The 21,048-nt window shown below is 39.1% G+C and overlaps 1 protein-coding gene across 1 annotated transcript in view; it reads right to left on the bottom strand.

The window, feature by feature from the left end:
* Positions 1-21,048, bottom strand: part of igsf9bb (immunoglobulin superfamily, member 9Bb) — a 160,234-nt gene that overhangs the window by 53,499 nt on the left and 85,687 nt on the right. Inside the window, exons 5-7 of the mRNA XM_088939434.1 lie at positions 16,246-16,363; positions 11,021-11,162; positions 7,203-7,348 (exon numbers count right to left, since the gene is read on the bottom strand). Of these exons, the coding sequence (XP_088795560.1) occupies positions 7,203-7,348; positions 11,021-11,162; positions 16,246-16,363 (406 nt within the window). The remainder of the gene's footprint in view (positions 1-7,202; positions 7,349-11,020; positions 11,163-16,245; positions 16,364-21,048) is intronic.

Raw genomic sequence — 21,048 nt, forward strand, 5'->3', positions numbered from 1 at the left:
TTCCGCTGAACAGTTACTGAAGTAGTGCAACAGATTGATAACATCTGCATAATGATGCTCAATCTGAGGCCAAAACATTTCAATTCAGTGGTCATTTTCTGCCATATTCCCTAACAAGGTCCCAGTGGGTTCACAACAGATAATGCCTCATTAAGAGTGTAATGTAATGCTTGTAATGCTTGGCTTACATGCCATAATACAACTTGCTTGTAATGTTGAGATTGACCACTGTACTACACAGGCAAACAGGAAATTGGATGCAATCAGACTGCAGCCAGTGAAGCATAACAGGCAGTGTCCAGTGTCAGTCTGGAGAACAATTAATAGATTGTCTTAAAATTAAAATCAGGTTTGACCACCATTACACCTTACATTCACAGGACAAGTACTGTACAATAGTAGCTTCTGGCTTTGCAGCAAATGCTTATTTTATTTAAGGCTAATTTTTTTAAAAAAAATGATTCGGGGTGATCTGAAATGAAAACATCTTCTGTTAGCAAAAGATTACAATGGGTCAAGACTAGTGGATCCAGCCCTCCGTTCTATAACAAGAGAAAGAAGGCTTGGTGTGAAGTTTGACCAAAGTAGGCTTTGATAGAACAAACACCTATAGACATTCCATGTATTTCAAATTCAATCTTTGAGCAATGGTTATTTCGATATCTGTTTTTACGCAAATCATTTCTAAACATAATAACTTTAAGACAGTTTTCTATTGATCCTGAAGAAGTCCACTCAATTAACATGCAATGCATTTTTAATATCTGGTTCACATTCTCAACCTGGTAATGAAATCTCTCCCTAGAAGAACAACTAAAGGAAACCAAAACTCCACCTAAAGCATACAGATATTATTTGTAAGGCTACCGCCAACTGAAATACATTAAAAACGTGTCATTTATAAGCAGTGGCAGAACAGATCTGCTGTCTGAGAGAGCACTTTACTCAGGATCTCAAAGGAAGCCTGGGACAGTCTCTAAGAAAACCTCTGAAGAGACCCCTGGTTGAAAACCGCTAGACTATAACATTAATCAATCATAATGTCTCTTGATACACATCGTGATATGCAGTATGTACTTCACAGTAATTTCACCCTGCATCCAATTTTGTTGGAACTTTTTTTCACTGCCAGATTGTGTATAAGAGATGACACGTCCAATAAGTTATAAAGTTTAAATAAATCTTTGCAGCATCCCCAAAATAATTTAATCTAACTATGCGGTTTCTCCCCTAATCCATAATTTTTGTTTGGTTTCAAACTTGACTACAACTCACTCTCCCACTTAACTTTGGAAAGACGTAGAATTGGACTTCAGACCATCTTTTTAGTGGGATTTTATCAACAGCTTTTTTAGAAATATGATCTTTTCAAAAGCAAATAAGCGCAACTGCTGAGGCATTGCTCAGTAAAATTCAATGAAAGCAAGGTAAATTGGACATACTGTACGCTCTCTCTACACCCTCAAACATTTTATTAAAACTTCTCCATGTTATTACAGATTTGATTCATAAATTAGATTCCATGATTTTATACAGAGATTTATACAAAAGCCATTATATAAATAATATGTGTTTATTTGGCAAGATCATTATATTTTAGATTCATTTTGAATAATTAAGATAATTGGATTTTTCTCTATATACTGGCTCATGTGCATTTAGATTTAAATGTACTATACTCAGGTCTTAATAGGTTAAACGTATCTATGGCAAGATGGATTACTTTATTCTTAGTATGATGCTGTAAACAAGCCTTTGGCCAGGGTCTACTCTGGGAGTGAAAACTGGACACACCTGACCCGGTTCCCTGATTAAGGTCCTGTGTGACTGGAATGCCCCTGGAAGGGAAAGAGCTCATTTGATTGGTCCAGGGGGTAACTCCACATTCCACAGGATTCACTATGGGGTTATATTAGTGCCAGGTGTGCATAAGCTAGGCACAGTTCTGGGAGGGAGTGAGGAGAAGGAGTAACTGTAGGGAGTTTAGATAGCACAGGGGTTAATAATGGACTCCTCTGCTTTAACACAGTCAGTCTGTAGCCCTGATCTAGGTGAAATCTGAAAGAGGGGAGAGAAAAAGAAGGAAGTTCAAGTATTTTTTTTTTCTTTGGAGTGGATTGATCTGGTGATGCAACCAAAGTGAATTTAGTATTTTTGTATTCTTGAATCCTCTGTAGTCTGAGTTGTAAAGGAGTAGTAATTCTAGTTGGAAACTGAACTGCCAAAAGGGTTGAAACAAGTGTGGTATGCTAGTAGGTCTCCAAAGAGACAAGGAACATGTCTTCCTATTGAAGGAGAAGACTAGATATTTATTGAGCATATGAGCCCAGTTTGGGGTGAGGGTGTCCCTGAGTATGTTGGGATTGTTTTGTTTTTTTAAGCCAATTGTTTGCCCTGATGAAGGCTTGTGTAAATGTTGAAGTATTTTAAAATATTATACTATACACCCTAATACTACCAATTAGTGCTGGTGCTTGTTTTCAGTTACTCAAAACACTGAACAGTGTTCATGGGATGGAAGAAAAAGAATAAAATGCTTTCGATGAGAACAGCAGCAGACTCCTAATTTCTTGTAGACTGCTACCAGCAGTGTTTGAAGTCATGGATGAAAAGACAGACAATGTGGCGATATAAGCACCACAGATGTGTTGGTTTTTCCCACAGTGTGCAGTGGGTAATAAAAGAAATGGAAACATTTAAATGTTTAAACTGGCATCACGATCAGTTGCAGAGGAGGGGGAGGCACAAAGTGGAGGAAGGGTAGGAATTTTAAAAAGCAGCTGATGAGAATGTTGCTTTCCACTACTGTAAAAGAGTATCTAAGGGCCTAATGGTGTTCATGGATCTCCACAATATAAAACAATTAGTAGAGGTCAGGTGGTGCTTTCAGAACAAAAGTTAGAATTAGCTATTAACCGAGTATTAGACATTATTAAGAATGAAATGGTGCAGGCAGCAAGCTAATTCAGGAATGGCTGGCAAAAATAGACAGCTGTACTTGTTCTACAGTACTGCCTCGTTAGGGAATACTGGAAAGATACTTGACTGATTCTATGCTGTTCACCTCAGGGCTGGTTTTTGTGTAAATAATATAACTACTTAGTAGCGCTGGTGGGCTCTTTCGCAGAGGATTCCTGTAGGATTCCAGTCTTAAAAGTTAGAAGAGCCTGTCAGTCTTCTAGCACCGCCGTTGTAAACGCTAACATCAAAGACCAAAGGAACCATGGGAAAACTGCTTTTACTGAGACTGGTACATCAGTCCCAGCTCCTCAGATGTGTCCCTCCAACACTCAAAACACGGTTTCTGTTCTTGTTGCTACCTGTACACGCCTATAGAAGGCTCCACAACCAAAGGCTTGGTTTTATTTTTTCTTTAATCATTTTCAGTCACCTTAACCTCTGCTTACATGCTCCAGCTTATCTTTGTATATATATTCTTTTATAAGGTAGTGTGAACTTTCATACAAATGAATTCAAACTGATACCACAGTATTACCCGTTGCCTGTCTATTCAAAAGTAACCCCAGTCCTAAGATTATGCCTATCTGTGGTGTCATGTCATGGAATAAATGTTCCCTGCTAAAAAGGAATGAGATTAGCTCTTGAAACTGGTGACTTTGGAAACCCCTGGAATGAACGCATTATTGTGACATTATGATGTGATACACATTTTCAGCAACACGTTTACTGTACAGTGCTTATGTTTATTTCTAAAGAGCTAAATAAGCACCTTTTTTTGAAATGTCCTAAAACAAAATATCTTCAGCCACTTAAATCATGTGTACCCCACACAATTTGAATTCCAAAATACAGAAAGGTATTTCCCCCCCTATAGTAAAATGAAATCCTCTGTGTTTCACAAAGCTTTGGGTTGGGAGATCAGATATCATGATGGCTTTTTCTTTTTTCATACAAAAAAGAACTACTCTACACTAACTAAGCCAGCTCAGTTCTCTGTGGCCAAAGCATTCTAATTCATAATTATGGCTGAGTACCCCCTCTATGTTAACCACAGAGATCCTTACTCAGATAGATTCTCTTTTTTTTTTGTCTTGGGCTACACTTATATGGAGAAGCCGTGTCTGAACTGGTTCTTCTACTCTCCTTCACATTCAGTTTTTAACTGCGGCGCTGTTGCCAGATAAGAATTTGCAGATGCAGAGTGTCAGGGGATGTGTGCCCATCAGTTCATCTCCATGCTATACCCTGTCGCTCGGTGGAGCTGTGTGCCAGACTCAGCGGGGCATGAGCAGTTTGCGGGAAGCTGCAGCAGTGGCAGAGGAAGTCTTCTGGGATCAGGTCTGGATCGCTGCCAAGTCAGATTCTTCCTGTCTGATGCTCCTGTACAAGTCAGAGCTTTCACTGAGTGGGTGGGGTGAAATTGCATTTTCTCTACGACTGTCACAGCCACAGCTAATAAGCCTTATTGATGTGCATTTTTTTTTTTCCACCAGCCAACAGGGATGATTATACATTTTTTGTGGTCTGATTTCTGCTTTGCTTGCTGGCTGGCAAGAATTTTTAAGAAAACATATTGCAGGGGATTATTTTAATGAGCAAGTGTGCTGGAGTTTGGTCTACCAAGACACAAGCACCTCTGCTGTCCCTGCAGGTTGTTCTCCTGATCTTGCCTGAGTGTTCGGCTTGCTTTGAAATGTCAGTACGGATTTAAAAGCCTGCACACCAAACACTGAAGGCATCAGAAACAGTCAGAGCTCACCTAGCTGGAGTGCATCAGCGCGGATATGAAATTATCCAACACAGGAACAAAATAAACATTGACGATTCACATGTTCACAGTTATTCAATGTTTTCTCCTTTAACTTGCACAATAAATATTTGTGAAAGGTGAAGCAAAATGAAACAGTTTTCATTGTGGGAGGATACCTAGGAGCACCTTTCGCAACTCAAAACCATAGCAAATGACATTTAATGTAGAAAACGACAAGAGTGCATAACAAACAGAGGAGAGCAGGAGGGTCTTCTTTATGCAAAGAGCTGTGGGAGTCAGGATATACAGTAGTTACCCAGCCATATTATTGAAGCTGATGTCTTGGTTTCCATTAAAAAAAAAACAATTACATAAGATGTAACAAGCCAGATGAGATTGTTAATATTACTGACGTTTCTCACGCTACTTAACTTAAACGTAGTAAATTCACTACTGGCAGCATACCAGACATTCATCCTCCCATGAGAAAAACAATCCCAAATGGCTTAATATTCAGTTCTCATAAATAAATCATTTCAAACTTGTCAAAATTCCCACTCACAATGGTTATCTTTCAATTCTGTCTGGGATAAACCTAATCATTTTAATTTTAGCATTAAACTGGAGTAGAAAAAGAAACCACACCATCAAAGATCCATACTTGTCCATAATATCCATAGAGTACTGTGGCACATCATCGACGTTTCAGTTTAAAAGCACTGAAAACCATTGATTTCAAAAGTGAAAACCACGGTATAGTGTCCAGGAATGAAACAACAGCAGCAAATAAGAAAAAGGTCCTGGTTTTACAACTGCATCGATGTTTTAAACAGCAGAAGTAAAACCTGAGGGAAAAGTACTGACCAGATTACTAAAAGGCTCAAGGTCATCGTTTCATTTCCACTCAATGACTCATGGGAGTGTGAACCATCAGATTGCAAATGTGTGAAATCACATCTTGATCACTTGACCACAATCACAAATGGCACTAATGGGCATTTTCACACACAATTCAAGGGCTAAATTGGCTCAGAGACTTAAGTAACCTCTCCTCCATTACAAAGCAACTAGCCAGAAAGTTTGGATTTGACAGTTCCTTCCAGAAGAGAGACAGAAATGTCCTAGAACAATACTAAAAGGTCAAACCCCTTCACACAAAGTAATTCAAATACAAACAAAAAAGGTTTCCCGTTTAATGTCATTTTATTCCTGTTTATATAATCTCTTTAGCTAATAAAAAGGGGCGAGCTTTAAAAATTGAAATGAAGGTTTCTGAAGTAATATACAGTATACTGTACATGTGTGTTGTGGAGGTTTTTCTACCTTTTTGGAGAAAAACAAAATATACAGCAAAATGGAAAAAAAAAACAGAACTGGCTTTTGTTTTAACCAAATGATTAAGGAACTCTTAATTACTATTATTATTTGCTAACATCATCATTCTTCAAGGATGAACTGTGGAATTCCACAGATTGATCAGGAATGGCTAAAACACTCAATGAGTGAGCTATTAATTATTTTACGGCTCGCAGGTTACAATGGAATACTAAGGAATGTATTCCATTGCAGTCAATGGAAGACCAGATACTGAGCTGCTAATTCTTGAAGCAGACAAGGAATTTTTATATCTTACATTGTCTGGAAATAGGACAACATTCTTTCTAGTATTTCATTTCCTATATTAGAATTTTTGTTTTCTCTCACTGCTCATCATTAAACAGATGCTTGAAATTTGCTAAAATACAGACAATACACAAATTCTGTTCTAAAAAACCAATAAGAAAATCTGAGAACTGTAATTGGGGCATACAATTACTGTGATTGGAGTACGTGCCAAATGTGAAAGCTCTTCTCGTTGAAGTGGTCAAGTCTTTTTAAAATGAGTATCAATTACTTAGCACACCAAAACTGGAACGGAGGAAGCAATGGACTACTTTGATGGGCAAAAAGAAGTGAATGCTGGGAATCTTGAACAGAGACGTCTACAAAAGGACCTGACTTAAGCATTGAAAATTCTCAAAGGCTTTGACATAGTCAACCAAATGGACTTCTTCAGACTCAACAGCGAACAGCGAAAAGCGATCCAATCAAGTGGAAACTACTCAAAGGTGCCTTAAAACCTGAGAAAGTTTACCTGTTTTTTTTTACATAAACGTGTAAACATACATGGGTTTCACAAATGTGGGAGTTTGGAATAACCTATTTTTGGAAAAAACATGTTTCACAGCTGCTAGGCCAATGAAATGGGATGCTCAGATTGGTTAGGCTACTGTTCTAGCAAATTAAGAAGCTAGATTACCTTCTTTATGTTTCTGTGCTCTTTAGCTAAGTTGAAACTTTTGCAATCTGCGCAAAAGTCACATCACAACTGCTGCCCAGTTGCATGCAATTTCCCAATTTTACCAGGGATGCTCATTTTAATGGGGAGGGCCTTTGTATTCACTCTGTTTTCTTGTTTCACTTTGACTTCAGCAGTCGGTTCAATACTCACACTGTACCGTCAGGTAGGCTGAAGCAGAGGGCGAGCGGCCCAAGCTGTTGCTGGGAATGCAGGTATACTTCCCAGAATCCTCAGGCTTCACTCGAAAGATGATGAGGGTTCCATCAATCAAAATCCGCACTCTTAGCTTCAAGTCACTGGGGAGACAAAAAAAGAGAAAATTAATAAAATGTGGCTTACAAAAACGACCACATTTAGATCCACTCTGCTGGTACACTGTGTATTGGGTGGTTTGAAAGAATCTTTGCATGAGTGTCCATCAAAACAATCACTTTCATACACTTCCTTAAACCAAAGATAGCAGTTCAATTTGGAATTGGATGTTCTCAAAAAAGCAAAGCAACACAAAGCACAAAATAAGATTTTGGAACTGGTATCTCTACAGCCTGAAACAACACTATTTTATAGAGCAGCGAATTTACAATGCCGGTTTGGGTTTTTTGAATGCCCATCACATAGGTTATTGCTATTGCTATTTTTAAAATCTTCCTCCATGAGAGCATTTTTGAAATTGTAACACAAGAGCCCAATCTGCATGACTGCCTTAATGAGATCTAGCAGATAATCGAACAAGGAGAGACAGACTCGGGAGAGTCTTACTGCTGGTTGGCTGACTCCAAGGGTCACGGACTTGTTTGGCGAAGATTAAACCAAAAAATGGAAATTATTTTACACTGGTGACCATTAGGTATCCATCACAACCAGGCCAAGAAGGAATGAAATAAAACAGCATTCATTATTTTTGCCCTTGAAAATATTTACGACCTATTTAGAGTAGCAAAAAGTAGTATTCTCTTTAAAATAAGCTTCAACAACGGAAGCATTAAATGTAGTTTTTAAGAGGTGGCACTAGAGAGCACTGTGTTGCTTACAAACTGATGTGAAAACAGAATGAGGGAAATAGGGGGTGTGTCTGAGTGAGAAATAATTGGTGCTGCTAGAGGTGCTTACTTTCAGCTGACTTCAAGGTAAAATGATAAAAATCAGGTTTTGCAGAGTTTTTCATCTTTTTGGAGTGTCAAAATCTATTATACATAAATATATTTTCAAATAGGAGTACTGTAGATTTCCTGTATCCATAAACAGCACAAAAAAATTGCCTAAAACAATCCAGTTCTGCATGGTTTTCTGTTGTTGAAAATATAACTGAAAGCTCTGATTTGTCCAGACAGTTAAAAAAAATGGCACTGTATATAAAGCAATCACATCAGCATTAAAGCATTAAAGAAAAGCCTACAAAATAATCTTTGCATTATCAGTGAAAATCAGTGAATCTCTACAATCTAACCATATTCTGCCTCCTTCAAGGTACGTCTTCGTTTTTTCCACTCGTACTGTTTTTATAGCCAGCAGCTATATCACTCTGCAACTCTCGACTAGCAACCCACTGAAGATAAGCAAGTGTGAGCCTGGCTGTACCTGTATGGGAGACCCGTCTGTGTGGGTCCTAGTGCCCCAGTATAGTGATGGGAACACTATACTTTTAAACGGTGCCGTCCGTTCGATGAGATGTAAAACCGAGCTCTCTATGGTCATTAAAAATCACAGGTCACTTCTTCAAAAGAGTACGGGTGTTACCCCGGTGTGCTGGCCAAATTTCCTCCTGGCCTTTACCAGTCATGGCCTCCTAATAATCCACATCTCTGAACTGGCTCCATCACTCTGCTCTCCTCCCCACTGATAGCTGGTGTGTGGGGAGCGTACTGGCGCACTTTGGCTGCCAGCGCATCATCCAGATGGTGGTGGAGGGGAGTCCCCCTTACCTGTTAAGAGCTTTGAGTCGTGTGTCCACAAAAGTGCAAGGATTAATTCATTAATCAAAAGATAGATAAATAATCCTTACACTTATATAGTGCTTTAAATTAATTAATTCTTACACTGGACTCGTAACAACAACATGCTACAGTACTATCAAATAAAATCATTCTTAGGAACGCTGCAGGTTCACTTTCATGCTCTTATATCTGAACTCTCCCGAGAAGTGGTCACCAGCCTCCCACACTCCCATACTGCATTTCTACACCTGCTGGCAGCCTCTGTTTAAAGTGCTTTAGTTCTCAAGGAGCAAAAAAGATCCCTTTCTAAGGAGTCAGTGCCGTACGCATGGAGAAGCCTGATGCAGCTCTTGGCTATATTTTTGATAATCCATGCCAGTGAAGCGTGTGATGACACAAGCACAGTGTCACAAGATATTCATGTCAGGAAGAAACAACCTGCTTTGTACACACTAGATACAAGCATGCAATTGCTTAGCCAGGATCACAAAAGCGCCTGCACAAACTAGCAGTCTCACCATGGGATTTAGTCATATTGCAAAAGAAGATTTGAATCTGTTTACAGTCTGTTGGAGACCAGTTCCTAAAAACATTACATTTTCTGCCAGAGCAGTATACTTGATAGTTTGGGCAAAACCTGTACAAAAACAGTATTTGTATGGTTTTATCAAATACAGTAAAGCATAATCTATGTGATCAATCCTGTAACATGACAGCATCTCAAACACATTCACAAAAAAAAACAAAAATAAAATGTTTTATTTTTTAAAAGTAGACCATGCACTATGCATGTGACAATCCATTGCATGTGTCTTTAGAGCTAAATCAATGTCTATTATGATTATCAGCTATCATTTTATTTGGTGTTTAGAGATTACGATTATACCTTATAAGTGACATTATTTGCTTGGTTTATTTCAGCATTTTAATTGTTATGATGTAGATTATCCATTTAAAAAGGCAACAGGGGAAATCTATTTTATTAGAAATGAAAGGTGATATACCGCATACTTAGATTTTAATCTTGATTAAAACTACTGGGCATAGGCTTTCTCATTAAATTTTATAATTTAAAGCAATTTTAGTCCATCCTGCTGCACAACATTGTCATATATTACAATGTTGCTAGGTATAAACGTGTACTAAGCTGCAATACAGTTGTCAGTAATTGCTATAACAATTCTATACTATAACATCTGGAAAAGAAGTGTAGGGTTTATGTTCCAGCCCAAAATGTGCCCATGACCATTTGTCAGCTTAGGGTGATTACAGAGAGAGTTACTGTATGCCTGCCTTCCAATCAATGCTGCATACAAAGTGTCAAATAACGAATAGTTCAGTAGGTGGTTCTGCCAGCCATGTGGTTGTGGGTGTCCCTGCTGAAAAAGCTGAATCTTAAAAATGAAATTTTTATGGCAAATCCAATTTGAGTGGGTAATTAGTATTGTTAATCCCAAGTTTGAAAAAAGAGAAATCTTTAGTCAACCAGCCTTAACCATAATTATAACAGCATATTATAATTGAGGGACTACACTATTATAATAGAACAGAACTATAAAATTATACTTACCCCCCATGAAATAGATGTCCTGCATACGTTTGCTGCCTGATATTACTGTATTATCTGCATAAGCTGTGCCAGAGTGTTGTGTAATACTTGGTCTTCACCGACTGTAAGGGGCGTAATTATTATTAATCCTTATTTGCCTGATTTGCAAGTTGGGTTAAGGACCCCATATTTCATTTTCAACTTGATATCTCTTATTTTTTAATTATATCCCCCCAACACGTTACAATAGGAATGCGATGGGAGCACTGCGGTTTGACAGTGCCTGCTGTTCCTAATTTGTTTTAGTGTGTGCATTCCTACCCTGTTGACTGCTGCTTCATCTATCAATTACTGCAAGTTATGTGTCATTCTCTGAAGACATAAAATCAGCATTTGATTTATCCCCTTCATTTCTCTAAAAAGGTCATTCTTCAACAGCTAGGCAAAGCATAACAACACAAATGTGAACCCGATCATAACTTTACTTCTTGAAGAAGACATTTTCTTCCTCCTGAAACCAGATGTATGTCAGGTTGCCAGGGTATGCTTCTGCTTGACAGGTGAACAGGGCATCCTGGGATATGTTTACAGTAATGTTCTCAGGTGGTGACACGATAAATGGAGGTCCTGGGGAAAAAAAGCAAAGAGAGAGCTTCTTGAGTAACATGCTTGGCAGAAACTATTTCTGCAATGTTTTATCAATTTGGACACTTGTTTCCAAGTGCCTAGAATTACAGCAATACATCAGATCAGTGACCAAAAAGAATATATATATATATTTACAATTATTTAATACCCATTCAAAGTTAAAATAAAGAAAAACTGATACTTATTCACAAAAATGAATGTTCGTACAAATCATTTAAAATTACAATAGTTAACTTTCAACAAATGACCTCCTTTAATCAGAAACCACAAAGGTGCAAATCACATAAATCTCCAGCAGGGAAAAGAGGTTTCTTTAGAATTACCATTTAAATGGTAAATTCCCTGCAGTGAACTGAAACTACACTATCACCTTCTTTTAATATTACTGCCAGAAATTGTATATCTAACTCTTAGACAGAGACTGTGTATCGAAATACCTTTGAAAAGAAACTCCTAACAATAACTATAAGAGACTATAAACTACAGTATAGAGCATTTATAACTCTAAAATTAGGTTCACTGATTGAACACAATCTACTCCATCAATCACTGAGACATAAGAAGTAGTGCTAATTGTTAAGCTAGGCATAACCATCCACAGAAGAATGAGCTGAAACTTATTTACTTTGACATCCTGGACAAACTGCATCAGTGCTCTCTTGTTTAACTTGCTAAGAGAGTTTACAATATTGCTTATCCTGGGGATAAAATCTGAAATGGTTAAGTAGTACAACCCTTCATTGCAAAATTAACTAAACAAATCCACTGTTTCAGTGAATAGAAAGAACATATGTTATACTGTAGTGCTTAAATACATATCAGCATTTACAGAAGTTCCTATGGTTCTTTGGCATGTGTTTTTGAACCAGATTTTCTGAGGAAAGTGGTGCATTTTTATCTATTAATGAATAGTCAGGACTCCCCTGGTTTTTAGTTTTAGAGTACCATGGAATTCTAATGGACTAAAGAAGCTAACCACTTAAACCATTAAACCTAGCACTCCAGATTGGACTATTAACAATCAACAATAGCTAGCTATGGTGGTGAAAGCATCTTGTACTTGATCAAGCAGCTTTCCTTTCGTGAGAACACGATTTTGTTCACAGCTCTTTCTGAGAAAAAAAAATTGCAAATGTTGTTTATCCATTAGAACTTGGTGTAGTTTGAATGGTTTTGACCTCATGTGTTAGTCAGCTAGATAGTGTCATCCACAGGATTTCACACGATGTTATAGTACAATTTTTCAATCAGTTTACTGCTTTAGGTTTTTTCCCCCCCTACTAGTTACTGTATATGCACCCTTTGCATCTTAAGAAGATGCAGCTGAAAGTCACTGCGGATATTAACATCCAAAATGAAAATTAACAAAAATAAATGTACCGGCCCCAAAATACAGAAGCACCCGGACTACCTTTCTAGTACTACTCCTGAAGTCTTTGTGCTAGTAGAAACCAAAAAAATTCCTCTCTACTGGGACCAAATATCACTGAAGATGTCTGAGACATTTTTAATGCACCTACAGGTATACTGTAGACAAGCAATTACTTCTAAAGAGGTCAAAAGTAGAGTTCTAACCCCACTCCCCTTATGTGGCTATACGGTGACAGTCTTTTTTTAATTTATAGTGCTTAAGGAGAACCATCTATATACTGTAGGCTACAGACCAAAAGAAAGCTTTAGTGAAATCTTATTTTTTGACAGAATGTTTAGGGCCGTTTTGGAACATGCCTGATGCATTAAGCTATCTGTCTTCATTTTTTACAGGACTGTTTTTATTCACTCGTACTATTCTGCACTATAAAAATATCTTCCTTTTATGAAGTTATCTGGCTTGCTCACTGAACTGATTTATTCATAATTCTCAAAGAGGAAAGGACAGAAGGTACCTGTGAGCATCCAATGTTTAAACAGACAATGAGTCATGTATATTGCAGACTTATGCCTTGTTTTCCCAGCATATGATCCAAGAAGACTATACATCTAACTACTGATGGAGAACAAGGCAGGGCAGAATGTTATGTCTATGTGTGTATGGTAATTTGTCATTTTCAAGAGTCTCAATGCATATGTGTGTGTGTGGTGCAGAGGGGATGACACTGACAAGGTCCCTGTGATTAAAAGTGATTGATACACCCTGATCCCACTGATGCCTATTCACTCTTTCTATTGGCTGGCTCGGTTAAAGTCTTCCTCTAGGCAATACATAAATCAATCGTTTGTTTAACAAGGTGTTCTATCATGCCCACTGGCTAAAAAGCTGCAAAATTTCCCTTTTCTCTTGTAGACTGACACCTTCATTGTTGTGGAATTTTCATTGCAAATGTAAGACTTTCTTCTCTTCTCCGGAGGTTTTTCTGCTTGTGATCAGGAGCTGCGCTCATCCCCTTCTGTTTGGGAAGAGCAGCTGCTAAGAACTCCAGCTAGGGGAATGGCGCACTAGGTGTTCGTCTAGCTGATACTCGTATAATGCAGGCTTGCGCCGAAATCTAGATAAACAACCTCAGAACACCACAGCCTATGTCGGACCTGACAATCAGGCTGTTACCGTGACAACAACATATGGGCAGAAATCAATCCCACTTCAATGCATTTGTCTACCATTCGAGACCTGCATTTGTGATATTATGGCGATCAGTCTAAGTGTGTCCTACCTCGCGTCTGTGTTTTTCTTATGCGCTTCTTGGTTTTGGATTTTTGCGTGTTTTCTCTTCTCTTTTTAGATTTCCCCCTTTCGCTTTTCACTCGAATTTTTCTGTTTTTTTTTAAAAAACTTTTGCTGGTACCCTTAGTTTTTGTCCTTGGATCTCCTTTGGTGCCTTTGTTAGTTTTCGCGGTCCCGAACTCTGCCCATTTCCTTTGACTCTCGCAGATTGTGCAAGCCGGCTTCATTGCTCTGCACTGCAATTTGCTACTTACAGTACCTGCCATTGGATCTGTCTTCAGCTCCAGAGTGCTGTGCTTACGCAAGTGCAGAGCATTACAGCTTGGTTTTGTTTTAGATTGGGGTCCCCAAGGAAGCCCTGAGGACCCTCCTGAAGCAAACAGCTCATGAGATCACGGAGAAATGTGCCAGGAGACACGTGCACAACTGATCAAAGAGAAAGGGTCCTGACTTATTACACATTTAATCAAGTCTTCTGGAGGAGCAGAGGAGGCCAAATGCAAGCCCACATCTTCCACTTAAGATGCCACTGTGCAACATTCACGCACCCTAAAATATTTGCAATGCAGATGAGGGGCTCAATCATAAACATGTGAGATGTGCAAGAATTCTTGCAAGGAAAACTGGCACTTGAATTTGTTCTATAGTCGTCATAGGTTTCAAGGGGGTCACCCATTTTACTGCCCCGTGAATGCTTTATGAACCCCAAATCCTGACCCGTGACCTGCTCCCACTGGTGATGTGTTTTGAATCACTCACTTGTGAATGGCCCTAGGTTGCTTGGTGCAAACAAAGCAGTGGCTAAAGCAATATCATGGCATTCATGATTGTACAATAAGGTGCAGTACACACAGCAACACCAAACGCTATGGTTCATGGGCCATTATGCCTTCATCACGCCTTACCACAATTTAAATCACATTATGAGCAGTTTCTGCCAGTCTTCCCTTTCATGAGAGCCACTACTATAGATCTCACTCATAGACGTGACAGCCAGCCATCATGGATTTTGAATCAAGCTGGTGATTCCTATCCTTCTTTTGACTAATTATGCATGAAACATCGGTTCAATGTTCAATCTAGTGCAAAGCAACAGTCAAAGGGAATGCATGTACTGTATGTGTGTGAAAGACAGAGTTACTCACATCCCCAGAATCATTCATACACAGAGGGCTGAAAGTAAGAGCTCCCAGGCATTGAGAGAGATAGTGTCAACTGGTACTGCTGCAGCTAATCTCTCCACAATTGTAAAACCGAATCAAGAGCTGTCTCCAGTCAACCCACAATACCTACAGTAGTTTCACTCCAGTGAATTGTACCTCCAAGGTGAAAGCCACAAGTTATTGGAGTGCATGGACTGAAAAGACTGTATACAAGCTCTTTTATATGTGGAAGGAATGATCTGTAAAAACTTATTTGATTTGAAAATCCCACCATTGGAATCCTGCACATATACATTACGTAAAGACTTTCACATTTGAGAGGGAGAGGGTGGCAGAGCTGTGTATATGCATAGCTGGAGGTACTGACTGGCACAGAATGACGGCAAACAGCTGTGAGAAGATCCACACCAACTTAAAATAACACATTTGCTGTTTCTGCATATCACATCCACATCACTAAGATAAGGTCAAACAGAAGAGAGAGTGAATCAGAGCATCTGGTGAATGGAAAAACTGCAATACATTTTATTACTGGATTATTTCCTGCAGCTGTTGTTAAGTAAGGTTAATAAAATAGCCAGTATAATCGTTCACAGAAAAATCTATGTTCAATGTGATACACATCCATATCACTAGAGTCCTAGAAACAAATATTCTTTTAAAACAAATTTGTAGCAGAAATTGTATACTGTGTGTCATAAAACATGTTAATTTAGAAAAATAATTGCTCTTGCATTTTCCAGGAGCTGTAGATACCATTAAAGTCATGACAGTTCTCAGAGCAGCCTTTTGAAGAAGTGTGACCTTGGGCTCAAGAGGTCTATATCTCGGTTAAATCAATTTAAAGTATTTCAGAACCCCAAAGTCAATAATACCAACTGTTCAAATCCCTTCAATTCTGTGATTCTTAATTGTGTTGTGGTAACAAATTAAAGCCAAGAACAGCACAAGCAGCCAAAAAAAGAGAGATTGTCCACCCGCAGAACACAGTAAACACAACCTGACCTTGACAGACTGCTGCCTGGAGTGAGAGGTTTCAATTAGTCATGCAGGCTTGAATCACTACCATAAGACAGTGCCCAGAGTAATGCCAGTTGGCCGCAACTATAAGTCATGTAATGTAACTACCAGTCAATGAGGGATGGTGTCATTGAGAGGTAGTTACATACAGTAGTATGGGTCTCACGATCCCATGCTAATGTTACTAGACTCATCAGAAATGGAGCAGTCAAGTTACCTTGGACAAGCAGGCGTGTCGTGTGGATGGCCTCTCCTTGAATACTGTAAGCCCGACATGTATAGGCTCCACGGTCCTCCCGGCTGATGGACAGGACTGTCAGACTCCCATCGCTTACCTGAAGACAGAGAAACCACCTCAAACAGAGACAAACGCTGGCACCTCCAGGCTCCCATGTATCCAGAATTTTTTAGAAAATTCAATGTAATTTAACTGCTTGTGGAAGCATAAATGACTATAAAGGTCTCCGTTACTTCTTTTATTTCCAGAATCTGTGCCGTTCATTGATCATGGCCTTTAAAAATAAAGATATTCTCTGAGTCAGTATACTGATCTGTATTTTCATTGCCCTTTTGAATGTTTACTGAAGGGATTCTGAAAGTTCAGTACACCAACGCCATAAATTTTGCACTGCAATCATTTTCACAGTTTCAAACGCGCTTTATCATAAAGTACCATTCTGTGATTTACTTTTACCATGCAACACCACAATAAACTTTTATAAGATACCTATTTTTATGTATATACAGTATGATTTGTTATGTGGCATAAAAATAGTTATTTTTATTCTCTCATTTTGAGTTAAACATTTTAGGGAAAAAACAACCACCCAGTTGCTGAATGTCCTCACGATTTCTCACTCTTCGTTTCAATAAGGCTGCAGACCTGTCCCGTGCTCTGCTCTTAAAGTGAATAGTCAGCACTGCTCTCGTGTTGTCCTCACTGCAGTGCATCTCTGACTACGTACAAACCACGGAAGGGGAGTTGTGCAGTTCTTTGATTTGCTTGTTTGAATGTTGAAATATGCCGCATGTCACCTATTGAGAAGAACGCCTGGGTTAAATGAGACACACCTGGGATAACTGAATAGCTGTCCTACACGGGGAGAGGGATTACACACGAGGCAGAGCTGCATATAGGAAAGGGTCTGTGTGGCCACTCCCCTTGGCCAATTCTTCAGTCATCCCAAGTGTGTCCCATTTTACCCAGCTTTTCTCCTTAAAAGACGGCTCTCTCTCAAAGCCACATTTCACTCTCACACTGCCCTATAACAATGCCACCATAATCCGATTTACTGTTGATGTGTGTCTTCCCTTTCATGTGTCACTTCACAAATTTGATAATGCTGCAAAGAATCGCTGTCCAGCCCATGAAAGCTCCAAGTACGACCAAGCAAAAGAGCGTGCTAGGAAAGGGATAGTCGGGAAGTTATTTTATACAATTCTTTTGCAGTTTTTGTCATTTACTTCTGTATATAGGTTTTACTCCTGTTCGTATACTGTGCTATTGGACTTCAATATACACTGGATTAGCAATGTTCAAATCTAGACAATGACAATTAAAAAATGCATGCAACTGATTCCATGTACAGAGCATACTGAAACTGTGTTTACAGTTTGCTAAATATGACTCTGAATAATTATTCATTTCAACCATTTTAATTCAGTTGTCCTACGCTGTATTATATTGACAAAAAAAGTCACAGATTCTGCTGCTTTCCCAAACAACAGCACACTGGAATGTGTTGACAGGAGCAGTTTAGAAGCTGGGGTCCTTCTGAATTATGCAACAGCTAACGAACGTGCTGGAATGTGGTTTATCGATCCTGGACAATAATAAGCTGATGGCTGCGGCTCTCGGAGAGATTCCATCCGCCTGTGTTCCCACAGGTATTCTTCAGAAGCATGCACATGTCAGGGCTGAGTGGGAGCCGCCGACAAGCCCGCCACCCGACAGAGCTAAAGAGACATTCATTTGTCAGGACTGAGAGGCCCTGCAGGGTCTGATGGACCCATGCATTATCGATAGGATACCAGCCTTAAAGGCTTGTGGTGCTGGCGACAGACCTTAATTAATTATCCAAAGAGGGGAAATACTGTAACTTGGCACAGGTGTTAAAGGTACAACAGCCTTTCAATCTTTATCTCCCTAGGAGTCTCATCTTTCTCAGTTCCAAGCTCACGTTACGGCACGGCAGTCTCCGTTCAGAAATGATCGTACAAAACCGAATATGACATCGGCTAACCCCCATAAAGATCAGGACATATTAGCCTCATTTCAGCAGAGGAAACTCAACAGCTGAGGTTACTGAGGCAAGGAAGGAACAGCATACTGTATATACTGTACACATGACACAGGAAATGTTTCTTCATCCGTTGTTTCCTGACTCCCTTATGGATATTCCATAGATCCTTAACAGCTTAAAACTAAACCACTAGTATCATTAATTCTAATAACTTCCAAGGCTTTCACAGGCTTTATAAGACCACCTTAAAGCATAGTTAAGAAAAACTGCACAACAATAAAGCAAATCATCAGCAAAGACTACAAACTCTTTTCAATTAAAGAGCAGAGCATAGCAATTGTACTGCAATTAAACTGTTTAAATATTTACAGATGTACAGTAGTTGACACAATGGCCTACATGGTTTTATTTCATAAGGTTTGTTTAGAACAATAACATTTCTTTCCCTGCATGATTCCTTAAGTAACTTGATAAAAAAGTTACTTTTACTTACTTTTTTTACTTATTACGTGTTCCAGAGGGTACAGTATTATTAGGGTACAGTACATGTGTTGCTAGTAACAGCATAATGATGACATGCAGGACTCCAAAGACAGTAATGTAACAAGGCCAGAAAATAAGTTAGGGGGGAAAAAAACTTGTCGTATTGCCGAAAAGAGAGGCAGAGAGAAAGAACTGGGTTCAAAAGATCACCGTTAATTGATGGATCGAAAGAACCTGTCCACCTGGGTCTGAGCATCCAAACATTGCTCTCCTGCCCTGGAGCTGCAAGATCACCAAAACTGCTGCTGGGGAATGGTTGCTGGGGCATTGTGGGAGGTAAAGCTTTAAACCAGGACATTCAAATGCAATACCTTGAGGGCCTAGTGTCTTCCAGCTCTTCTCCCACCTGAATTTTCAATTAAACCTAATTATTTCCCCATATATGTGCATTTTAAGTGGATTCTGGGAAAAGTGGCCCTAGGCGAGTGAGTGTGTGCGTACAGTATCTGTGTTTGTGTCAGTGTGACCAGTCCTGTGATGGACTGGCATCCCATCCGGAATGTGCCTGTGGCTTACTGGGATTGAGTATGGCTCCCCCACAATCCCGCGCTGGAAGAAGTGGTCAGAAAATGCATGGCTGGATAGCTAAACAAAAAAAGTACATCATGCTCCCCTATGAAATGATCTATATTAACTACAGAATCCAGCTTTGCATGGACCATTTGTTTTCTGGATCTGAGGATTGTGGGGTTTAATTACAGTAGTACTGAGTAGTACTGCAGAAGTACTGAGGCTCCTAACCACAAGCCCACACAATGACACGTGAGAGCTCCATGAAGGGTGTACGAAGTGAATTATCCTTTCTGTCAAAATTCGGCTCCCAATTTGGATTCAGTAAATCTACAATGATATGCTAATTACAATTGATTATAATTACCCTTGTCCCTGCTCACCTATCTCACCTCTAAACTCAAACAGTATTTTTCCTGAGGAACAAAACATCTGTGAATTTCAGAACATAAAGGGTCGGAGAACCTACATAAAGCAATTAACGGCTTCTGCATTTCACAAAGTTTCTTCTCTACTACCTTACAGCAGAGCTTGCTGATTCTGCACTGGTAAAGTGGGAAAAAAATCATATTTAGGCTACGGTATCTCCACTGGGATATTCAGCCTTTCATTCTCACTTGCTTTGCTATTATATGGATATACAACTTGCAATTAAAAATCACTTATAGAAGGGTTGAAGATTTTAGAATCATGTCTTGCTCAATATCTACACATTCTGTCTGAAACTACTGCATGTACAGGCAAGTGCTTAGAATAGTTGGCCAAGTCTTACCCCTCCATTGCACAGTATACACCAAAATATTTAATCAAGGTATCTGAGAAATACCATGCTGTGACCATTCGGATTACCTAAAAACATTTGGAAGCCAGTCAGAATCAGATGGAAGGCATCATATAATCAACGATGGGCCTTCATCTTGTTTTTATCTGTTGTCTAAATCCAAAACTTATAAATGAGCAAACAGTGATGGAAAGCAGCTGCAAGAGCAGCTCCTGCCAGGGCTCCAACTCTAATTCAATTCATTCTAACCTCCCGTAACCCCAAGTACAGCACACCAATTATTCATCATAAGGACTCATGACAGTGCGCTCATTGTAGCTACAGAATTACATTGCACACCCCACCATTCTAATTAAGACTTGATGAATTATTTGGTGCAGGATTAAGTTAACAACAGCCCACTAAATTTTTACAGGAGCTGAACAAAAAATAATCAATCAGGCAGGGCTGGCCTGACAGATCACAATAATTAAGTAATTATTTTGCAACTTACAGAAAGTTGTAAGTCACCAGTAATAACAGACTGGAAATGAACCATAAGATGAGAGCAACCAAAAATGACCAGTGCCCCTTCTTTATATGTACAGTACTGTATCGAAACGTTTCCATATACTGTATCTATAGGTACAGCATATCAAACAGTAAAGAGACAAGTAATAGGTTTATTCTATGCTGAAAAAAAGAAGAAAGAGAACACAACGTTTCAGCCGTGGAGCCTTCTTCAGGTGTGGGAGCCTTCTTCAGGTTCTTCGCACACCTGAAGAAGGCTCCACGGCCGAAACGTTGTGTTCTCTTTCTTCTTTTTTTCAGCATGGAATAAACCTATTACTTGTTCCTTTGCAGCCTACGCATGCTGACGCAGCTACCCACCTAAACAGTAAAGAGTACACTTAATGCAAAAATGCAAAGTATTCAACATCTACTGCAATTACCCAAACATATA

The sequence above is a fragment of the Atractosteus spatula genome, chromosome 22 (assembly GCF_055471065.1).
Source record: "Atractosteus spatula isolate fAtrSpa1 chromosome 22, fAtrSpa1.hap1, whole genome shotgun sequence".
NCBI lineage: Eukaryota > Metazoa > Chordata > Actinopteri > Semionotiformes > Lepisosteidae > Atractosteus > Atractosteus spatula.